Here is an 18,049-nt window from a genome sequence, read left to right on the forward strand (position 1 = left end):
TAGGAGAAAATACTTGACAATTGTACATCTGATAAATAATTAATGTCTAAAATAGATAAAGAACTACAACTGAAGAAAAACTGGTTTCCAAAATGGGCGAACAGCATAAATAGACATTTCTCCACAAAGACACAAATGGCCAATCAGCATATGAAAATGTGCTCCCTATCACTAATCATTTAAGTAAATGCAAATCAAAAATCACAGCAGGATCCCACTTCATACCCCTTAGGATGGCTACTAACAGGAAATTAGTGTTGCTGGGGATGTGGAGAAATTAGAAGCTTCTTGTACTGCTGGTAGAAAATAAAATGATATGGTCACTGTGGAGGACAGTATGGCTATTTCTCAAAGTGTTAAATATATAATTCCATATGATCCACTATGTTATGGTTTAGATTTGGTGTGTCCCCCAAAAGTCTTACATGTTTGGAAATGAGGGGATGAGGGGATGCTATATGCATCAGTGATTTAGTCCACTGATGAGTTCATAGCTGAATTGCTGATGGGAGGTGGAACTTGGTTAAAGGCAAGGCACCTGGGCCATGACCTAGAAGAGCAGTACCCCTCCTCCAGCTCCTTCCTTCTCTCTCTGCTTCCTGGTCATCAAGACCTGAACAGCTGTCCTCCATGGTGAGCTCTGCCATGCTATTTCTGACCTGGCACCAGCCAACCTTGGACTAAAAACATAAATCAAAATAAACCTCTGCTTTAACTTGTGAGTGTTGGGTATTATGTTCCAGTGAAGAAGAAAGTGACTAAGATTCTCAACAATGCATTTTAAGTATGTATTCGAAGGAACTGAAAATTTAGGACTAGGAAAATGTTTTTATACCAGGGTTCACAGCAACATTATTTACAGTGGCCAAGAGAAACAAACAACCCAAATGACCGTGGATAGATGAATGGATAAACACAGTGTGGTATGTACATATGATGGCACTTTAAAACTAACACAGTTCTGATATAAAATTTATGCTAAATGATATAAGCTAGACAAAAGAAACCCCATATGATTCCATTTACATTAAATAACAAGAATAGCCAATTTTATAGAGTCAGACCATTAAATGGTGGTTACCAGGGGAAAGGAGATTATTAGTAAATGAGTACAGTTAATAAATTGGGGGAGAAGATGGTTAGTAAATGGGTACAGTTTCAATTTGGGGAGACAAAAAAGGTCTGGAGATAGATAGTCATCATGATGGGACAATGCTGTCAGTGTGTTTAATACCATTGAACCACACACTTGAAAATGGTTAAAATGGTAAATATTATGTTATATTTATTTTTGCCAAAGTAAAAAATAAATAGTGGGATAGTTCAGATTTGCAGATACATAGGTTCAAATTTCTTGCAGGGAATATGTGCACAGCTGTTCATGTATTTGGAGAACACCTGCTACGGTCCTTCTTTCCCTTCAGTTTCCTTTTCTTGCCACCTGACAGTTCACACTGGCTATGCTATTGTCTAAGTTGCACTCGCTGCCTTCAGTGTCCATTTTTCTTCTGCCCAGGTGATGAACAACATCAGCCCTTCAGGACCCAGCCCAAAACAAATAGAACTCATTTCTCCCTCTTTGATATCCCCAGAGACCTTTACGCTCTTCTGATATATCCCATGTCTGTCTCAAGCCAGACTAATTTGTTTAAGGACCAAGGTTGCATCTCCTTCACCTTTATACCTCCTATCCATAGCACAAAGCATAACTTGAGCAGAGTTTAGTAACCAGTTCAATAACTGCAGTTTTAAAATACACATGTGAGGTCTGGGGATTTAGCTGAGTGGTTCCACCACCTGACTCACAAGGGCAAGGACCCGAGTTTGATCCCTGGTACAAAAAAATACAAATGTGATAATTTCCTTATAATTTCCCTCTGAGAGATTAAACAGACCTTTCTTGCCTTTTTTTTTTTTTTTAACCAGGGATCAAACTCGGGTCCTTGCACTTGTGAGGCAGGCGGCAGCACAACTGAGCTAAATCCCTGGTCCTCTTGCCACTTTTTTAAAACAAAGAAATAAGACCAAAAAACTTCCACAGCTTGTCTAGGCTGCAGGTTCCTGGAACTGATGGGGTGGAGGGACAGCATCAGAATCTCTTCTCTTCTGATAGTGATCCTGGTATGTGGAGCCAGGCACTAAATCTTACTGTCCAGTATGTTAAAAGCATTGCTTTATTCATTATAAAATACAGGTTCTCAAATATTTGCCATAGGTGCTGCCCATAAATGAAATGATTTTATACATATTTCTGCTACCCCATGCATAATAAGCCTCCTGCCACTGTTCCAACACCAGGAGGTTCAAAACAGCTGTGTAATTAATGAACAATAGCAGATCTTAACCAATGACCTCCAGATGTAAGGTTCATTATTTCCTTACTGGTCTCCAGAGCTATCTGGGGCCCCTAGAAAGCCCGCATGGGATTTAGACTGAGGAGTCTAAGCCTTAAACTATATAAAAAAAATACATAGTCCTTAATACAATTTGGAGTGATTACTTTGTATTGTGCCAGGAATTCCTTATTAAAAATCAATTTAATTATGCATACCCCATCTGGTCAGTATTATGGTCTTTTATGGGAGGGGCATAATTTTCTGTTTACCTGATGTTCCATAGTATAAGCATATAGTTTTGCAGAACAGACATTTTGTAAAAGCTGAGAAATTAGTAAAAAGACTTAAAAATTTTGACCAGACTTCCTTTTACTAACTTGTGACTTTGGGTTGTAAGATTCAACTTCTTGCATCATTTGAGGTTTTAATGGAAAAGAATTTTTAAAAGCCTAAAGAGATTTCTATATGCATATCCTATGCTACATTTATTTTCATGTAATAATTTCTCTTTTATTGCGTACTTTTTTAGATTGAAATTCCAGCCCTTTTAAATGTAATCTAGATTGTCCCATTACTTTTAATTTGTAGGTTTAGGGTGGTGTTGCTTTTTTTTGGTGCTGGTGATCAAACCCAGAGTCTCACATTTGTTAGGCAAGCCAGCTACCACTGAGCTACACCCCAAGCTCCTGTTTGTATTTAATTCAGGTGATTTAGATAATGAAAAGTGATAAATTTACTTTTGAGTGCCTACCTGGTCAATCTCTACCACATTAGCAAAAGATTTGTGTTAGCTTAAAGTAGTCTGGGAAAATATTTCAAACTAGAGTGATTGCATTTGATTGTTAAAAAAAATGAGGAAGAAGTTTGTAGCTTCCTAAAACAATTGATGCCATCATTGAAAAAGGATCCAAGGTTAAGTACCACATAGTAGCTCAGTGTAAAGAGAAATATAAAGGTTCAGTAGGAAGGAAAGACAGGTAGATCTTTTGCAAATGGGAAGAAATTCAAGAGACCAAGGGCAAGGAGAGGAGTGGAGGAAGGGGACATAAATGATGTAAGATATGTTTTGTGCATGTACCAAATACAATGAATGTAAACATTTTATGCCATGAACAGAAGCTAACAGTAATGATATTAACAATATTAATGAAAATGGGGAAAGGGGACCTAGACGCAGAGGAAAAAAAGTGGGGGAGATGGGAAGAGAAATAAAAAAGGAATCACAATATGTTGCATACATGTACCTACTGCCTAAGATGAATGCAAACTTCAGGTATTACAAACATGTACTAATAAAATATAATTTTTTTAAAAGATCCAGAATGGGGGAGTATAGGTCAGTGATAAAACACATGCTTAGCATGTATGAGGCTCTTGGTTCAATTCCTAGCACTAAAAAATCATAAACAAGTAAATGGGATTCCTTGGCTTCTTTAACATAGTATTTAAGAAAAAAACTGGATAATTTAAAATTTTTTCTTTGTTGATGTGCTCACCATTGTAAAATGTTTTGTTCATGTAGCAATCTTAAAATATCAGGAGCACAGTAAATTAGTAGCCATAAGTAATTGATTTGATTTTGAACTGCCTTCAGAGTAGAGGTTTAAAAGTCACTTATTTGTTATGTGGCGTTTACTGTGAATAGTTGTTGTCTATCAAACACCTCTTTAATATGCACTCCAGTTTTCTTCCTCTTCTCTGTGCCCTGCTTTTCACACTTTGCAAGTGGGAATAATACCTCTGTTAGGTTTAAATGGGATAATCCATTTGGACTGACAGACTCTCTGCTCACCTTTGTATGAGCTTTCCTATTTACCATTAGGTATGAATATTCTGTATGCATTCATCTGAGTACCTGCTGTGTGTCCAGCCCTGTGTTGTATCCTAGGTGTGCAACTGCAAGTGCAATCAGTATAATCTCTGCCCCTGGGGCTACACATAGTGCAGCAAAAATTAGGAGTGTGGCAAGCTAAGAAGAAAATGAGCACGGTACACTGACAAAGAATGGCAAGTTGTTTACTTCTACATATTTTTAAAATTTGAAGTAATCGTTATGTAGTGAGATACAAAGCAAAAATAATTTTCCCTCATTGACCTCCATTTCTGCTCAGGTGCTCCAGAGGCACAGTATGCCCAGCCTTCCATATCTGTACACTCACGCAAACATATATAAGCATGTAGCAGTTTTTATTGTGGTCTCACGAAATATGGATCCTATATACATTGTGTGCTACTTTCTTTTTTTGTTTGCCTTTGAAAAGTCCTTAGAAACATTATGAGGACATTGTGTTTACTGTTAGAATTTTCCCTGTACAAGGCAGATTCAGCAAGAAAAAAAATTGTACAAAAATTTTATAAATGAGGCTCTGCTGTTTATAACAATATCTTGATCAGTCACCATTTAATTCTGGCCATAGTTTTTAGGATGAAAAGTACTTGAGGGGGGCTTTTTAGAGTATGTTACTACTACCGTTATTAGTAATATTTCTGACAACCCTTGCTCTGTAACACATCCCAATTTCCCTCTTGATCCCCTGCTTGTCCACCTACTTGTATATTTATTTTAACTTTTCTTTGCCAATCTCATACTATTTCTTGAGCATGCATTTATTTCCATGCATGAAGAGTGAACATTTTAAAAGGTGCACTTTATTTTGTAGATCTGCTACAGTCACTCCCTGTTAAAGAACTTTAGGGTGTTTCTCTATGCCTTCCCTTTGGTTTTGTTTTCTATCAATAGGAATACTGTAAACAATTCATGTCTTATACATCGATGCTTTGATGAATGATAAATTGATTTCTAGAAATAGAATTCCTTTTAAATTTTTTTTATATTTGATGGAAGATTCTATTTTTTATTACTATATGCTTGTGGGATGTAATGATTGCATTTATTGTGGGGAGTTGGTACATATACAAAATAAATCTTAATTCTTTTTCTTTTCTTCCCTGCCCTTCTCCTCCCTCCCTGCTCCTTCCAGCTCTTACTCCCATTCCCATTTGCAAAGGTTTACTTTCAGGGTTTTTTTATTCATTTATTGTCTTCCCATTCCCTTTCCTTCCTCTCCCTACCACTTCAACTCTAGACAGATTATATGTTTACTTTTTACTCAATACACAAGGCCATATTCATTTTCAAAACTTTGTAATGCTTTGACCTATAACTATCGTTAATACCAGTTAACCATCTCAGACCCAATGTGCATATTCACAGATTGTGATGTTACTGCCACGTCAGAAAAAACTGTGTGGTTAGATTTCTTTAATTATTCTCTGTAGTCTGCTTTTCCGCTTCAGTCCTCTATCAGGGATCTTGGAAGAGGAGAGTTAATGGAGGAGCTGGCCATCCCTTCCCAAATGAAACAGTGGTCTCTTAAGTGTCAACTGTTAGTTGAGAACCTGAGAGCAATGACAGGTACAACCACTAGTGCTGTACAGTAGTGGTGGGACCTCCAGACAGGAGCCTGTGCTATTAGCCAAGGTGGTTGCAGCATTTTTGGCAGTCAAGCAGCATTTAAAGCAAAGAAGGATCTTTTTCCAAGAAGGAAAAGCCGTTTAATAAATTTGGGTCAGTTTGCTCATAACAACACTATATTTGAGGACCAAAACCCCAGGAGCTTGGCAAGCTGCACTGCTTGGCACTTCTCCCCACCAACCCACCAGGTCTGAGCCGTCCAGCCAGAACCTGGCTTTCTGGACTTTGACTGTATTCATTTAAGAGCATTTCTAGTTAATAAGAAAGTTAAGGCAGAGGAATTCAAAAGAGTAAAATTTAGTGGCTGTAAGAACGCCGCCATCCAAGTAACTGCAAGTCAAGGGAGTGGGGAACGGACAGGCCATCTGTCTGCACTGCAGGCTGCGTGTTTGGTGGCTGCAGCTGGGAATTCGTGGTCCACCAAAAATGACCTTCATCTTCAGGAATTGGGCAGCACTGTCTTTTTGTATATGAATTAACATTTGTATATGACTAACTAATGTGAAAGTGGTTTTATAGTGTGTCAGGGAGGTATCATGTACCTGTTTCATGAATAAATAAAATAAAAACTAAGCACATTTGTATGAATATTTAAAAGTACACTAAGTACACTGAGTTCTCCCACTTTTTTTCATTTCACCTATGGAAGTCTTGCCAAAATGAAATCAAGTTTGAGTATTTACAATGAAAGAAAAACCACCTCCTGGATTTTGAAATGAGGAGGTAGATTTTTTGTTTGTTTGGTTAGTTTGGTTTGTTTCTTTTTCCTCTACCAAATAAATAGTTCCAATCAAATAAACAGATCTGATCACCTAATGATGGATGAGATGAACACAGATCAAAATTGGACTGGAAGTGTTGAAAATGAGCTTGTTTATACTTTTCCAAAAGCAGCAGCACCTGCAACTGATAAAAATTAGTGCAAACATATCAAGGATCTTTGCAGAAATGTGGCCATGGCAGGACCAGTCTGGACAGAGTCAGCAGAGCACCAGCTACTTTGAGGAAATAACCCAATATTTGGCTAATTAAAGACATTAATCTGAAATAAAGGGTGAAATTTTTATATAGTTCAGGATTGTTTGGAATGAGGTCAGTGTCAGCAAGTCCAGTTCTGGGAAATAGATTCTGGATTTGTCAGCATTGTTTTCCTCCTCATAGAGTTCTAACAACTTGGGTTCCTTGGTTATACAGATCTTTAAAGTAGTTTCTCATTATTAATTTACAAAAATATATTCATGATAAAGTTATTGGATTCACTGCCCTTGATACTCTGGCCTCTTAAGAATCAAGCCTATGGTTCTGTGTGTGAGGTCAAGCTAAATTCTATTATTTAATTAATATTATTAATATTTTATTATTTAATTATTCAAATTAAAAAATAAGTAAAGCTTTTTGACCCCTGTTGTAAACATCATCATTGCTTTGTGCAGTAGTCACACAAGATTTTTTGGTGTTATCTGCTTAACTTAATAGTTTTCACCCAGGGTTTTTAGCAGTGACATTGACATTTTCAGCCAGATGATACTTTGTTACAGTGTGGTCCTTAAGGTGTTGAAATGTTTAGCAGAATCTTTGGCCTCCACCCACTTGATGCCAATCCCACTCTCCCTCCAACCACGACCATGAAAAATATCTTCAGGCATTGTAAAATGTCTCCTCAGCATCTGACACACCCCCAGTTGAGAATAACAGCCTAAAACATGAGTGTGTTTCGAAAGTTCAGAACAATTGAAAAGGTATAAGCAAGTTCTTACTAGAGAACCCTTTTTACAATATTAATGAATATTAACAATATCTTAGGCCGGTGACTTAGCTCAGTGGTTCCACCACCTGCCTTGCGCAAGGTCCTGAGTTCAAACCCTGGTACCAAAAAAACCAAACAACCAAACCAAACCAAACAAAATAAAAACAGTATCTTTTATGTACCAGAAAGCTGAGGTATGGATGAGTTTATACAGTGCAGATTGGTTTTGCACAATCATGACTGTTCAACCTATACCTTCATTTTTTCATTTTAATAATATATTGGTGAGCATTTTGTAGGGTACTGTACATGGATGTACATTACTTTTAAAATGTCTATTACTGATTCATTACATTAATAAACCAATATTTTTATATTTTACTAGCGCATGTTAATAATACAGAATGATGCAGCTTGTTTTGAGAAATTCGTACATATATTCAATATATTTTAATCATTTTCAGTCCTATTAACCCCCTTTTCCCTCTTCCCTCCCGTTGGTCTGTTTTTGCATCTGCCAAAATCTTCCTTGTAGTTTCCTGTCATCTTTCATTTATTTGTTTATTGGTTTCTCAATTAAGAGAAAACTTACAATATTGACTTTCTAAGTCTGATTTATTTCCCTTAACATAATGATCTCCAGTCCTGTCTGTTTACCTGAAAATGACATAAATTTATGCTTTTTGTGGCAGAATAATATTCCACTGTGTATATATACCACATTTTTGTATCTGTTCACTTGTTGATGGACATATAGGCTGTTTCCACCACTTTTCCATTATGAATAGCACTTTTTAGAAATTAATTTTATTAGTACACTTAAGGTATACAATATAATGACATTCATCATTGGAAATTTGCACCTTTATTTAATCCATCTTGGTTCTTATTTTTCTCCCTTTATAAACATGGATATGCATGTATCACTATGGAATACTATCTTTAATTCTTTTGGGAATATACCCTGGAGTGATATTGCTGGGGCATATGATATTTCTGTTTTTAGGTTTATGTTTTGTTTTTTTTTTAAGGAATCTCCATACTGATTTCCATAGTGGTTGTACTAGTTTATATTACCGTGGTGTATATAGAGGTGCTCCTTTTTCCACTCATCCTTGTTAGCATTCTTTTTTTTTTTTTTTTTTTTTTTTTTTTTTATTTTTTGTATTCTTGGTGATAGCCATTGTGATGGGGGTGACGTGGAATCTCAAAGTAGTTTTGATTTGCATTTCCCTAGTGGCTAAAGCTGTTGAATACTTATTTTCCATTTGTACTCCTTTTGAGAAATAGCTATTTAGTTCCTTAGCCCATTTTTTGGTTGGGTTATTTTTTTCATATATCCTATTTATTAATCTTCTCTCAGAAAAGTAGCTAGCAAAGATTTTCTTCCATTCTTTGTGTTGTTCTGTTTCATTTACTGTGTGAGATTTTTAGTTTGATATCATCTCATTTGTTGATTCTTGGTGTTGCAATACTTCCTGTGCTATTGAAGTCTTATTCAGGAAGTCTTGTGCTTGTGACTTCAAGTTATATATGCTGTCATTCAGAAGTTTAAAGGTTTTGGTTTTATACATCTAGTTCTTTGATCCATTTTCACTCAATTTTAGTACAGGATGAGAGATAGGGATCTAGTTTCAGCCTTCTGCATGAGGTCCATTATTTCCAATACCACTTGTTAAAGAGGTCGTCTTTTCTCTTAACATATTTTTTGGGTCCGAAGCCAGATTGTTATAGGTACATGAGTTTGTTTCATTGTTCTCTGTTCTATTATTCTGGTTAATGTATCTTTTTTGTGTCAGGATCATGTTGCTTTTGTAACTGTGTACTTTGTAGTATAATTTGAAGTCTGATATGGTCTTTCTAGTACTATTCTTGCTGAAGATTACTTTGGGTATTCTGAATCTTTTCTGATTCTGTATGAATTTTAAGATTTTTTTTCTGTAGTTTGGTGAATAATTTTTTGGGTATTTTAATAGATATCATATGGAATCTATAGATCACTTTTGGTGATATGGATATTTATTACAATATTAGTCTACCAGTCCATGAACCAAGGAGGACTTTCCATTTTTTCTTTCTTCTTCAATTTCTTCCTTCAGTTCTGTAAATTTCTTTGCAGAGGTCTTTTACTTCTTTGATTGGGTTAAATCCTAAGTATTCAATTTTTTCTAAACTACTGTAAGTGGAATCGTTTTTCTGATTTATTTCTCACTGCACTCATTTTGTACAGGAATGCTATTGATTATTGTGTGTTTGTTTTTATCCTGCCACTTTGCTGAATTTGTTTTTCAGATGTAAAAGTTTTCTAGTAAAGTTTTTCAGGCTTTCTCCATAAAGAATCATATCATCTGCAAATAATTTGGCTTTTTTCTTCTTTCCTATTCATATCCCTTTTTATTTCTTTCTCTTACCTACTTGCTGTGGCTAGTTTCAAATACTGAATTGAACGCAGTGGTGAGGGTGAGAACCCATGTCTTATTTCTGATTTTAGAACAAATCCTTTCAGTTTTTCCTCATTCAACATAATGTTGGCAGTGGGTTTTTTATATGTGGTTTTCATCAATTTGAAGTAAAATCCTTATTTTTTTTTTAATCAGGGTTTTTATCAAGAAAGGATGTTGGATTTTGTTGAAAACTTTCTGCTTTTATTGAGATGATCATAGATTTTTGTCCTTAATTCTATTTATGTGGCATATAGTATTAGATTTATTGATTTACATATGTTGAACCATCCCAAGGATGAAACCAAGTTACAGTATATGATCTTTTAAGTATGTTGTTGAATTCATAATAAATGGTCAAACACTGAAAGCTTTCACTCTGAAATCAGAAGCAAGACAAGGATGTCTCAATCACAACTCCTAGTCAATATAGTTCTGGAAACATTAGCCAGAGAAATTAGACAAGAAAAAGAAATGAAAGGAATAAAAATAAGAAGGGAAGGCCAGGGATTTAGCTCAGTGGTTCCGCCACCTGCCTTACAAGCACAAGGACCCAAGTTCAATCCCCAGTACCAAAAACAAACAAACAAAAAAACAAACAAATATATATATGAAAGAAGTTAAATTATTATTTGCAGATGACATGATACTCTCCATAAAAGACCCCACCAAAAACGCCACCAAAAGACTTCTAAATTTACTAACCAAATTCAACTGAATAGCTGGATACAAAATTAACTCTCAAAAATCAATAGCACTTCCATACATAAATATCAAGTTCACTGAGACAGAAATTAGGGAAACCACACCTTTTACAGTAGTACCTAAAAAAATAAAATACTTAGGAATCAATCTAAGAAAAAAAGTAAAAGAACTTTACTTTGAAAACTAAGGTACTCTTAAAAAAGATCAAGGAAGATATCAGAAAATGAAAAGATACCCTTTGTTCTTGGGTAAGAAGAACCAATACAGTAAAAATGGTTATACTCCCAAAATTGTTACACAGATTTAATGCAATCCCAAACAAAATTCCAGGAGCATACCTCACAGAATTATAAAAAACAATCCTAAAATTAATTTGGAACAAGAAGAGACCTAGAATAGCATGGGAGGGGCATCACAATCACTGCTTGAATTATACTATAAAGCTATAGTGATTAAAAACAATATGAGACTGGAAAAAGAAAAACCACAAATCCAAGGATCAGTGGGACAGATTAGAAGATGTAGAAACAACTTCAAACACACTGAGCCGCTTTATCTTTGACAAAGGAGCCAAACACCTTCACTGGAAAAAAAAATAGTCTCTTTAATAAATAATACTGAAAAAAACTGACTTTCCACATGCTAAAGACTAAACCTAGACCTATATCTCTCACCATGTACTAAACTAAAGTTAAAATGGATCGAATATCTAAATATTAAAAGAGAAATACTAAATCTGCTGGAAGATAGATTACGTAGAACTTTTGAAGACATAGTGTGGATGAAGACTTTATTAAAATAAAAAACACTGGCCACACAGGAAATATTGCACAGAATCAACAATTGGGATTTCATCTTATGCTTTTGCACAACAATTCTAGGAAACAGAGATATGGCAGGGGGTACCACAATGCCCAACTTGAAACTATACTACACAGCCACTGTGATAAAACATCATGGTACTGGCAAAGAAACAGACCTGAGGATCGGTGGAATAAATTAGAACATGCAGAAAGAACACCAGACATACTCATCTACCTCATCACTGGAGGAAAGATCGATAGCCTCTTCAATAAGTGGCATTGAAAAAACTGCCAAAGATTAAAATTAGACACCTATCTTTCACCGTGCACTAAATTAAAATCCAAGTGGATTAAAGATCTAAATATTAAAAAAGAAACACTAAACTTGCTGGAATATAAGTTAGGTAGAACTCTTGAAGATATTGGCATAGGAAAAGACTTTATAAACAAATCCTCAGTAGCTTGGGAAGTAGCACAAAGAATCAACAACTGGGATCTCATATTAAAAAGCTTCTAAACTGCAACAGAGCTAAGACACAACCTACAACGTGAAAAAAAATTTTATCAGCTGTTCCTCAGACAAAGGTCTACTATCTGGAATATATAAAGAACTCAAAAAACTCAGACCCTCCAAATATAAAGACCCAGTTCAAACATGGGCATCTGAAATGAACAGACATTTCTCAGAAAAACAAGTAAAAGCAGCAAACAAATATATGAAAAAATGTTCCACAACCCTGGTCATTTGAGAGATGCAGATGAAAACAACACTGAGATTCCACCTCACCCCAGTAAAAATAGCTGCTATCAAGAAATCAACCAATAACAAATGCTGGCGGGGTTGTGTGAAGAAAAGAACCCTTCTTCATTGTTGATGGGAGTGCAGACTGGTGCAACCACTGTAGAAATCAATATGGAAATACCTCAAATAACTAGGATTAAAAGGCCCATTTGACCCAGCTATTCCTCTATTGGATATCTTCCCAAAATAATTAAAAGAATCATAACACAGAGATATATGTGCAACTGTGTTTATAGCAGCACAATTTGTAATAGCTAAAATTTGGAAACAGCCCAATTGCCCATCAACTGGAGACTGGATAAAGAAGATGTGTGTGTGTGTGTGTGTGTGTGGTTTTTTTTAAATAAAATGGAATACTACTAAGCCATAAAGAATGAGAAACTAGAGACATTTATATCTAAATGGATGCATGTTGAGGCCGTACTCTTAAGTGAAATAAATACAACACATGTAAATACTACATAGTTTCTCTGGTGTGAAAAACTAAAAGTATAAATAAGGTTCAAATTGTATAATTGATAATGTGAAATAGGAAGAAAAGGTCTAAAAGAGTAGGTAAGTGGGAAGGGTAGGGGAAAGGAGAGAAAGGAAAGGGAAAAGTATGAGAAAAGGAAAAATGGAAGCAATAGGGAAGGGTGGAGAGGTTGAAGGGAGGGCAGGGGAATAGGGAAAAAAATAAGAACCATGATACATCATGTAAAGGTACAAGATCCCAATGATGAATGTAACTGTATTGTATAGGTAAAAATTACTAATCAAGTTGATGAAAAAAAATGTTGGTGGGCCTCTGTGGAAAAAAGGAGCCCTTCTCCACTGTTTTTTAGAGTATAATCTGGTAACACCACTGTGGAAATCAGTATGGGATTCCTCAAAAAACTAAAACTGGAGGTCCCATTTGACTCATCTATTCCCCTTCTTGGTATCTTCCCAGTAGAATTAAAAGAATCAAGGCCAGGGATTTAGCTCAGTGGTTCCAGCACCTGCCTCACAAGCTCAAGGGCCCGAGTTCTATCCCTGGTACCAAAAAAAAAAAAAGGATCATAGCACAGTGATATATGAACACCCATGTTTTTAGCAGCACAGTTTGGAATAGCTAAATCTTTGAAACAGCCCAAATGCCCATCAGCCAATAAAAGGATAAAGAAGATGTGTGGGTTTTTTTTTTTACAATGGAGTACTACTCTGCCATAAAGGAGGATAAACTTGATTACCATTTATACTTTCACTGTGTCTCTTCTCCCTGCTTGATTCTTTTTTTAAAAAGAGAGACATATGAATATATATTGCCTTATATTCAAAATATTCCTTCTGAATTGAATCCATCCAAGGACCTCAGTCACTATTTTCCTTACCTCTTTATTTTATCCTCTAACTAGGAGTTGTTTCATCTGATTTTTTGTTTGTTGGAAAATTTTTTTGCTGTCTTAAACTATAGACTATGTCCTCTGTTGAAATTCTGTCTTGATTTGATCTAATCTTATATTTATCAGCATCTATTCTATATTATATACAATTTCAGTTAAGGCTATCTCACGTGTTATTGAAAATGGGCTGTCTTTTCCACTTTAAATTATTTTTCTTATTTATTTATTTTTAATTGATGAGAAAGATAAGAAGGCCCTAGAAATACCACTACTGTGCCATCTTCAATGAGACAAATTGCTTGGATTAAACAGAAAAGTGCAAATGTTTACTAGATATCTACCAGTGTTAGCTTAATTGTTGAAAAGGGGGAATACAGAAGTGCAACACATATGTGAGAAAATCATGATGAACCCCTTGAAACAGTTTACAGATATGTTTGAATTAGATGTGGATCCAACTTCTCACTGCATTAAAAGTTTATTTGGGGTACTGATTGTTGAGGTCTCGGATGGAAAGGAGGCAATGAATAAAAAGGTGGGTTTGGAAAAGTCTAATATTTGCATAGATGTCATAAGAACGTTCTGAGTGCAGAACATGGCGTGAAACTTTGGTTATTAGTTGTCCTCCATTATTTCTTCACCAAGCTTCTTGGAGACTTCTCCATATGAATGTTGAAATTAAAAGTAAATAGGATTTTTATAAATCAGCAGGCTTAATCTGAATTTAGGAAGGTGTTCTAGTCATCCTTTAAACTGCAGAATGATGCAATTATAACTGTGTTTAAGGAAAACTTCTAGCAATTGTGTTGAGGGATTTAATTTTACCTTACTAGGGCCTGGTAAGTCTCCGTACTAAGTATCCTACATTAGGTATCATTGTGTACGGAGCCCTGCATGGTACATTTCCTATCTGAAGAAAGTTTGGTCTGGAGGAACTAAGGAGCTGATTTTGAAAAAACCCAACTAAGTAAAATTTTGATGCTAGAGTTGATTCCTATGTGGGTTATTGTAGTGCAATTGTTCTCTGTTGCCAGTTAGGTTCTACCATAGTAATGGATTTAGTGTCATGGTCTTACTCACTAAAGTAGATTCTGTGATTTGTTGGAGATATTTAAAAGTCTATCCCAAATCACCAGAATCCTGTTGTATTGTATAAATTTAGCTTAATTTTAAATGAGTAGTATTTTACATTTCATATGTCCGTATTTGCATTTTTCTGAGTCTGGTTTCTGTCCACATTTCTGATGGCTAACCCTTCTTCCACTACACTCTTACTGCCTCTGTCTCTTCTCCTAATCATAACTGAGTAATCTTTCCTTCTCTAAAGTTATTTCCTTATCATGTGACACTAATTATATTCTTGGCAGTTTGCTGTGCAGTTCTTTTTAATGTCAGACTTGTCATTCTAGTCAATTAGAATTATAGACTATTTGCAAACATGAATAATAGTCTAACATTTTATTTATTTATATATCCTATGTTACTCCAAAAGATGGCTTGAGTGTGTTTTTCTTATATTATTGTATTTTGACATTTGCAGAGGCAGTAGACATCCAATAAAAAGGGTCAGTATTTCATGAACTAAAAACATGCATAATCAACATAGAAGTTTCTGTTGTTTTGTATTTATGATATTTATGTACTTGAAAGTTCTACAAAAACAAGTCCTATATATCGTATCAACGTCATAGGAAAGAAGGATCATGAAGTTGAGACTCTTCCTGTCAGTGAGAAACTGATGACATAAAACATATTAGATAAAAATTAAATGATTTTTCTGTATGCATGTGCATATTACCTCTTAAAAATGAAATGTCTTAAATAAAACTTTTCAATAAAATATTGATATTTGTGATACTGAGAATTTATATTCTATAAAACAGAAACCTCTCCGGTCCTCGGGCTTATGATTCCTCAGCAGCTGTGTCCAGCTGGTGGTCCATGCTCCCTGCTATTTCTTCAGTGAATGGAAACATTTAGGTCAATATTGATATAAAACTTCATGAACTTTCTTCTCTTTCAGCTTTGGTTCGCCTTTGTTAATGGATTTTCTGGGCAGATTTTATTTGAACGTTGGTGCATCGGCTTGTACAATGTGGTAAGCATTCTCCATCTTTCTGATAGCATACAGAACTTCGGGACATTCCTTCACTGTTTATGTCTGCAAAGTGTATCTAACTCCATCATCTGTGTACTTAGTGGCAGCACAAATACATCTTTAGGGCCTTTGTTGCTGCAACACATCCTGTAGAAGCCCAGCTCTCCACACATGGTTTCAATCACAGCACATCTTTCTTGAATAACCCCATGAAATTATTAACCCATATATCTTGGTAATAGACCCTTGTTACCCCCTCACTAAATGCCTACACAACAATTTCATGCTTTTAGGTACAGTTCAATTTTCTGAGCTACATCTACACTTACTCTACTTCATAATTTTATTTCTGGATTCTTAAATATAGATATGAATATACAATATATGCTCTAGTGTCTTTTTTTGTTCTTAAGAGTATCCATCCTTAATGGAAGAATGCTTTCCCCTACAGTTAGTGTTCAGACTATGAGTTTTGATTTTCAGTATCCATGAAGAATGGTGACGAGCTTCTTTACTGTTTTTTATGATTTTAAAGTTTTCTTTTTCATTATTTGACTGTGATGAATTCAAAAGCTACAAGTACATATAAACTTTAAACTGCAATGGTTCAGTAGCTGCCCAGTATTTTCATTTTTGTTTTACTGGCAGAAAAAAGTAAGGTGCTTGTAGGTGAGTGCTTTAGATAACCCAGAAACTTTTCCCACCTCTCTCCCTTGCTTTGTATCCTAACCCTGATTGTGATCTGTGGGAGATTACCTTTTAAACAGCCCTCATAAATGTATGCAGATGGAAGTTACCAGATGTGATAACATCGCTGGTGCTATTGTAAATATTTATAGCTTGTATATATATTGATATTCACATCATCCATGAATTCAGTCGCCTTTTCTGAGTAGCTTCTATGTTTAGTTCTGTGCTTAGTGCTGAAATGCATGTCATGCTTTGTTCCTGTGTAGCTTACATATAAAGAGGATCGGTTGTGTTGACTCCAATGCTAGAGGCTGGACTCAGATCTTGACCTTGAACTATATGATCAGTTAGTAACTGTGTTACTTGCTGCAAAGTGCACTACAGATTTGTGCTGATGACCTGAAAGACAAAGATGGCTGGTGGTGAGTGCAGGGTTCAGCCGGTGTGCTAGAAAAGTCCCTTTGGCCATCTACCCCACAGACAGGGATTTCAGGGCTTACCCTGTATGTGTTATTGGGCACAAAATTTGCAGGACTTGTAATTACTTTGAATAGGTTAAACTCATGCAACTATTTTGGGAAAAGATGCTGATTGCTTCATAATGATTTAGCACTGGAAAGGACCAAGGTTGTAGAGTTGTCACATTATACAAACACATGCCACATACCTGTTTTAGAAGTAGGACACTGAGCTCTAGGAGACTGCTTTAGAACTAAAGACAGGACTGGAATACATGTCACCTGCCTGTAGAATGGATGGAGTTTAGCCTTATTTTCATGTCAAAGCAAGAGGGCTAGGTTTTTTTGTTAGCTCCTTGAACTCTTAGAGTCAGATAATGCTGTTAAGGAAGACATTTATGATTGGAATGGTCAAGAGCCTGTGAAGTGGCCTCAAGTCTCCAAAGTTGGAAGAGTCAAACATCATGAGAACGAGGAGGTATATAGTTTGTTTTGTGTTGTTACAACAGAATACTTAAGTTGAAACACTTTATTAAAAATAAGAGGTTTAGTTAGCTTACAGTGTAGGAGGATGAAAGCCAGATTGGGCAGCTGTATTTGTTCATTTCTGGTGAGAGTTGCCTTGACTGCATCCCAGTACAGGAGAAAGGAAGCAGAAAGAAAAACAACTGTGTGAGAGAGAACAGATGTATAGGGTAGACTGACTTTATGTAACAATCAACTGTTAGGAGAACTAAATTATCTACGAGAACTAGTTACGCTGTGAGAACTACGTTATCTACGTGAATCACTTTGGAGGGTGACGACCCCAATCCAGTCACCTCATACTGAGCCTTGCCTCTTAAAGGTTCCATACTTCAGCACCACCACACTGGGAACCATGCTCCCAGCATGTGAATCATTAAGGGACATACTCAAACCATATCTAGACCATAGTGGGAGGTTACCTCATGGAAGTTGTTTCGGTAGCTCGTATATGAAATCAGTTGAAATTTAGAGAAATGTTGCAAAAAAGAGTACGAAGGACTCCTATACATCTTTTACTTATAGTCATCAATTATTAGCATTTTGTCCCTATTCTCTCTATATACTTTCATGCACTATGTGCATTAACACACACATGTGCGCAC

At 35.8% G+C, this 18,049-nt stretch overlaps 1 protein-coding gene across 4 annotated transcripts in view; it reads left to right on the forward strand.

Annotated features, from left to right (window-relative positions):
- The window catches only part of LOC104862098 (phospholipid-transporting ATPase IB), a 642,570-nt gene that overhangs the window by 452,135 nt on the left and 172,386 nt on the right, over nucleotides 1-18,049 (forward strand). For all 4 annotated transcript variants that reach the window (XM_010623803.3, XM_010623807.3, XM_010623808.2 and 1 more), the window contains exon 28: nucleotides 15,697-15,771. In XM_010623803.3, the coding sequence (XP_010622105.1) occupies nucleotides 15,697-15,771 (75 nt within the window). The remainder of the gene's footprint in view (nucleotides 1-15,696; nucleotides 15,772-18,049) is intronic.

Source organism: Fukomys damarensis, unplaced genomic scaffold, assembly GCF_012274545.1.
Source record: "Fukomys damarensis isolate Sample0158 unplaced genomic scaffold, DMR_v1.0_HiC HiC_scaffold_38, whole genome shotgun sequence".
Taxonomy (NCBI): Eukaryota; Metazoa; Chordata; class Mammalia; order Rodentia; family Bathyergidae; genus Fukomys; species Fukomys damarensis.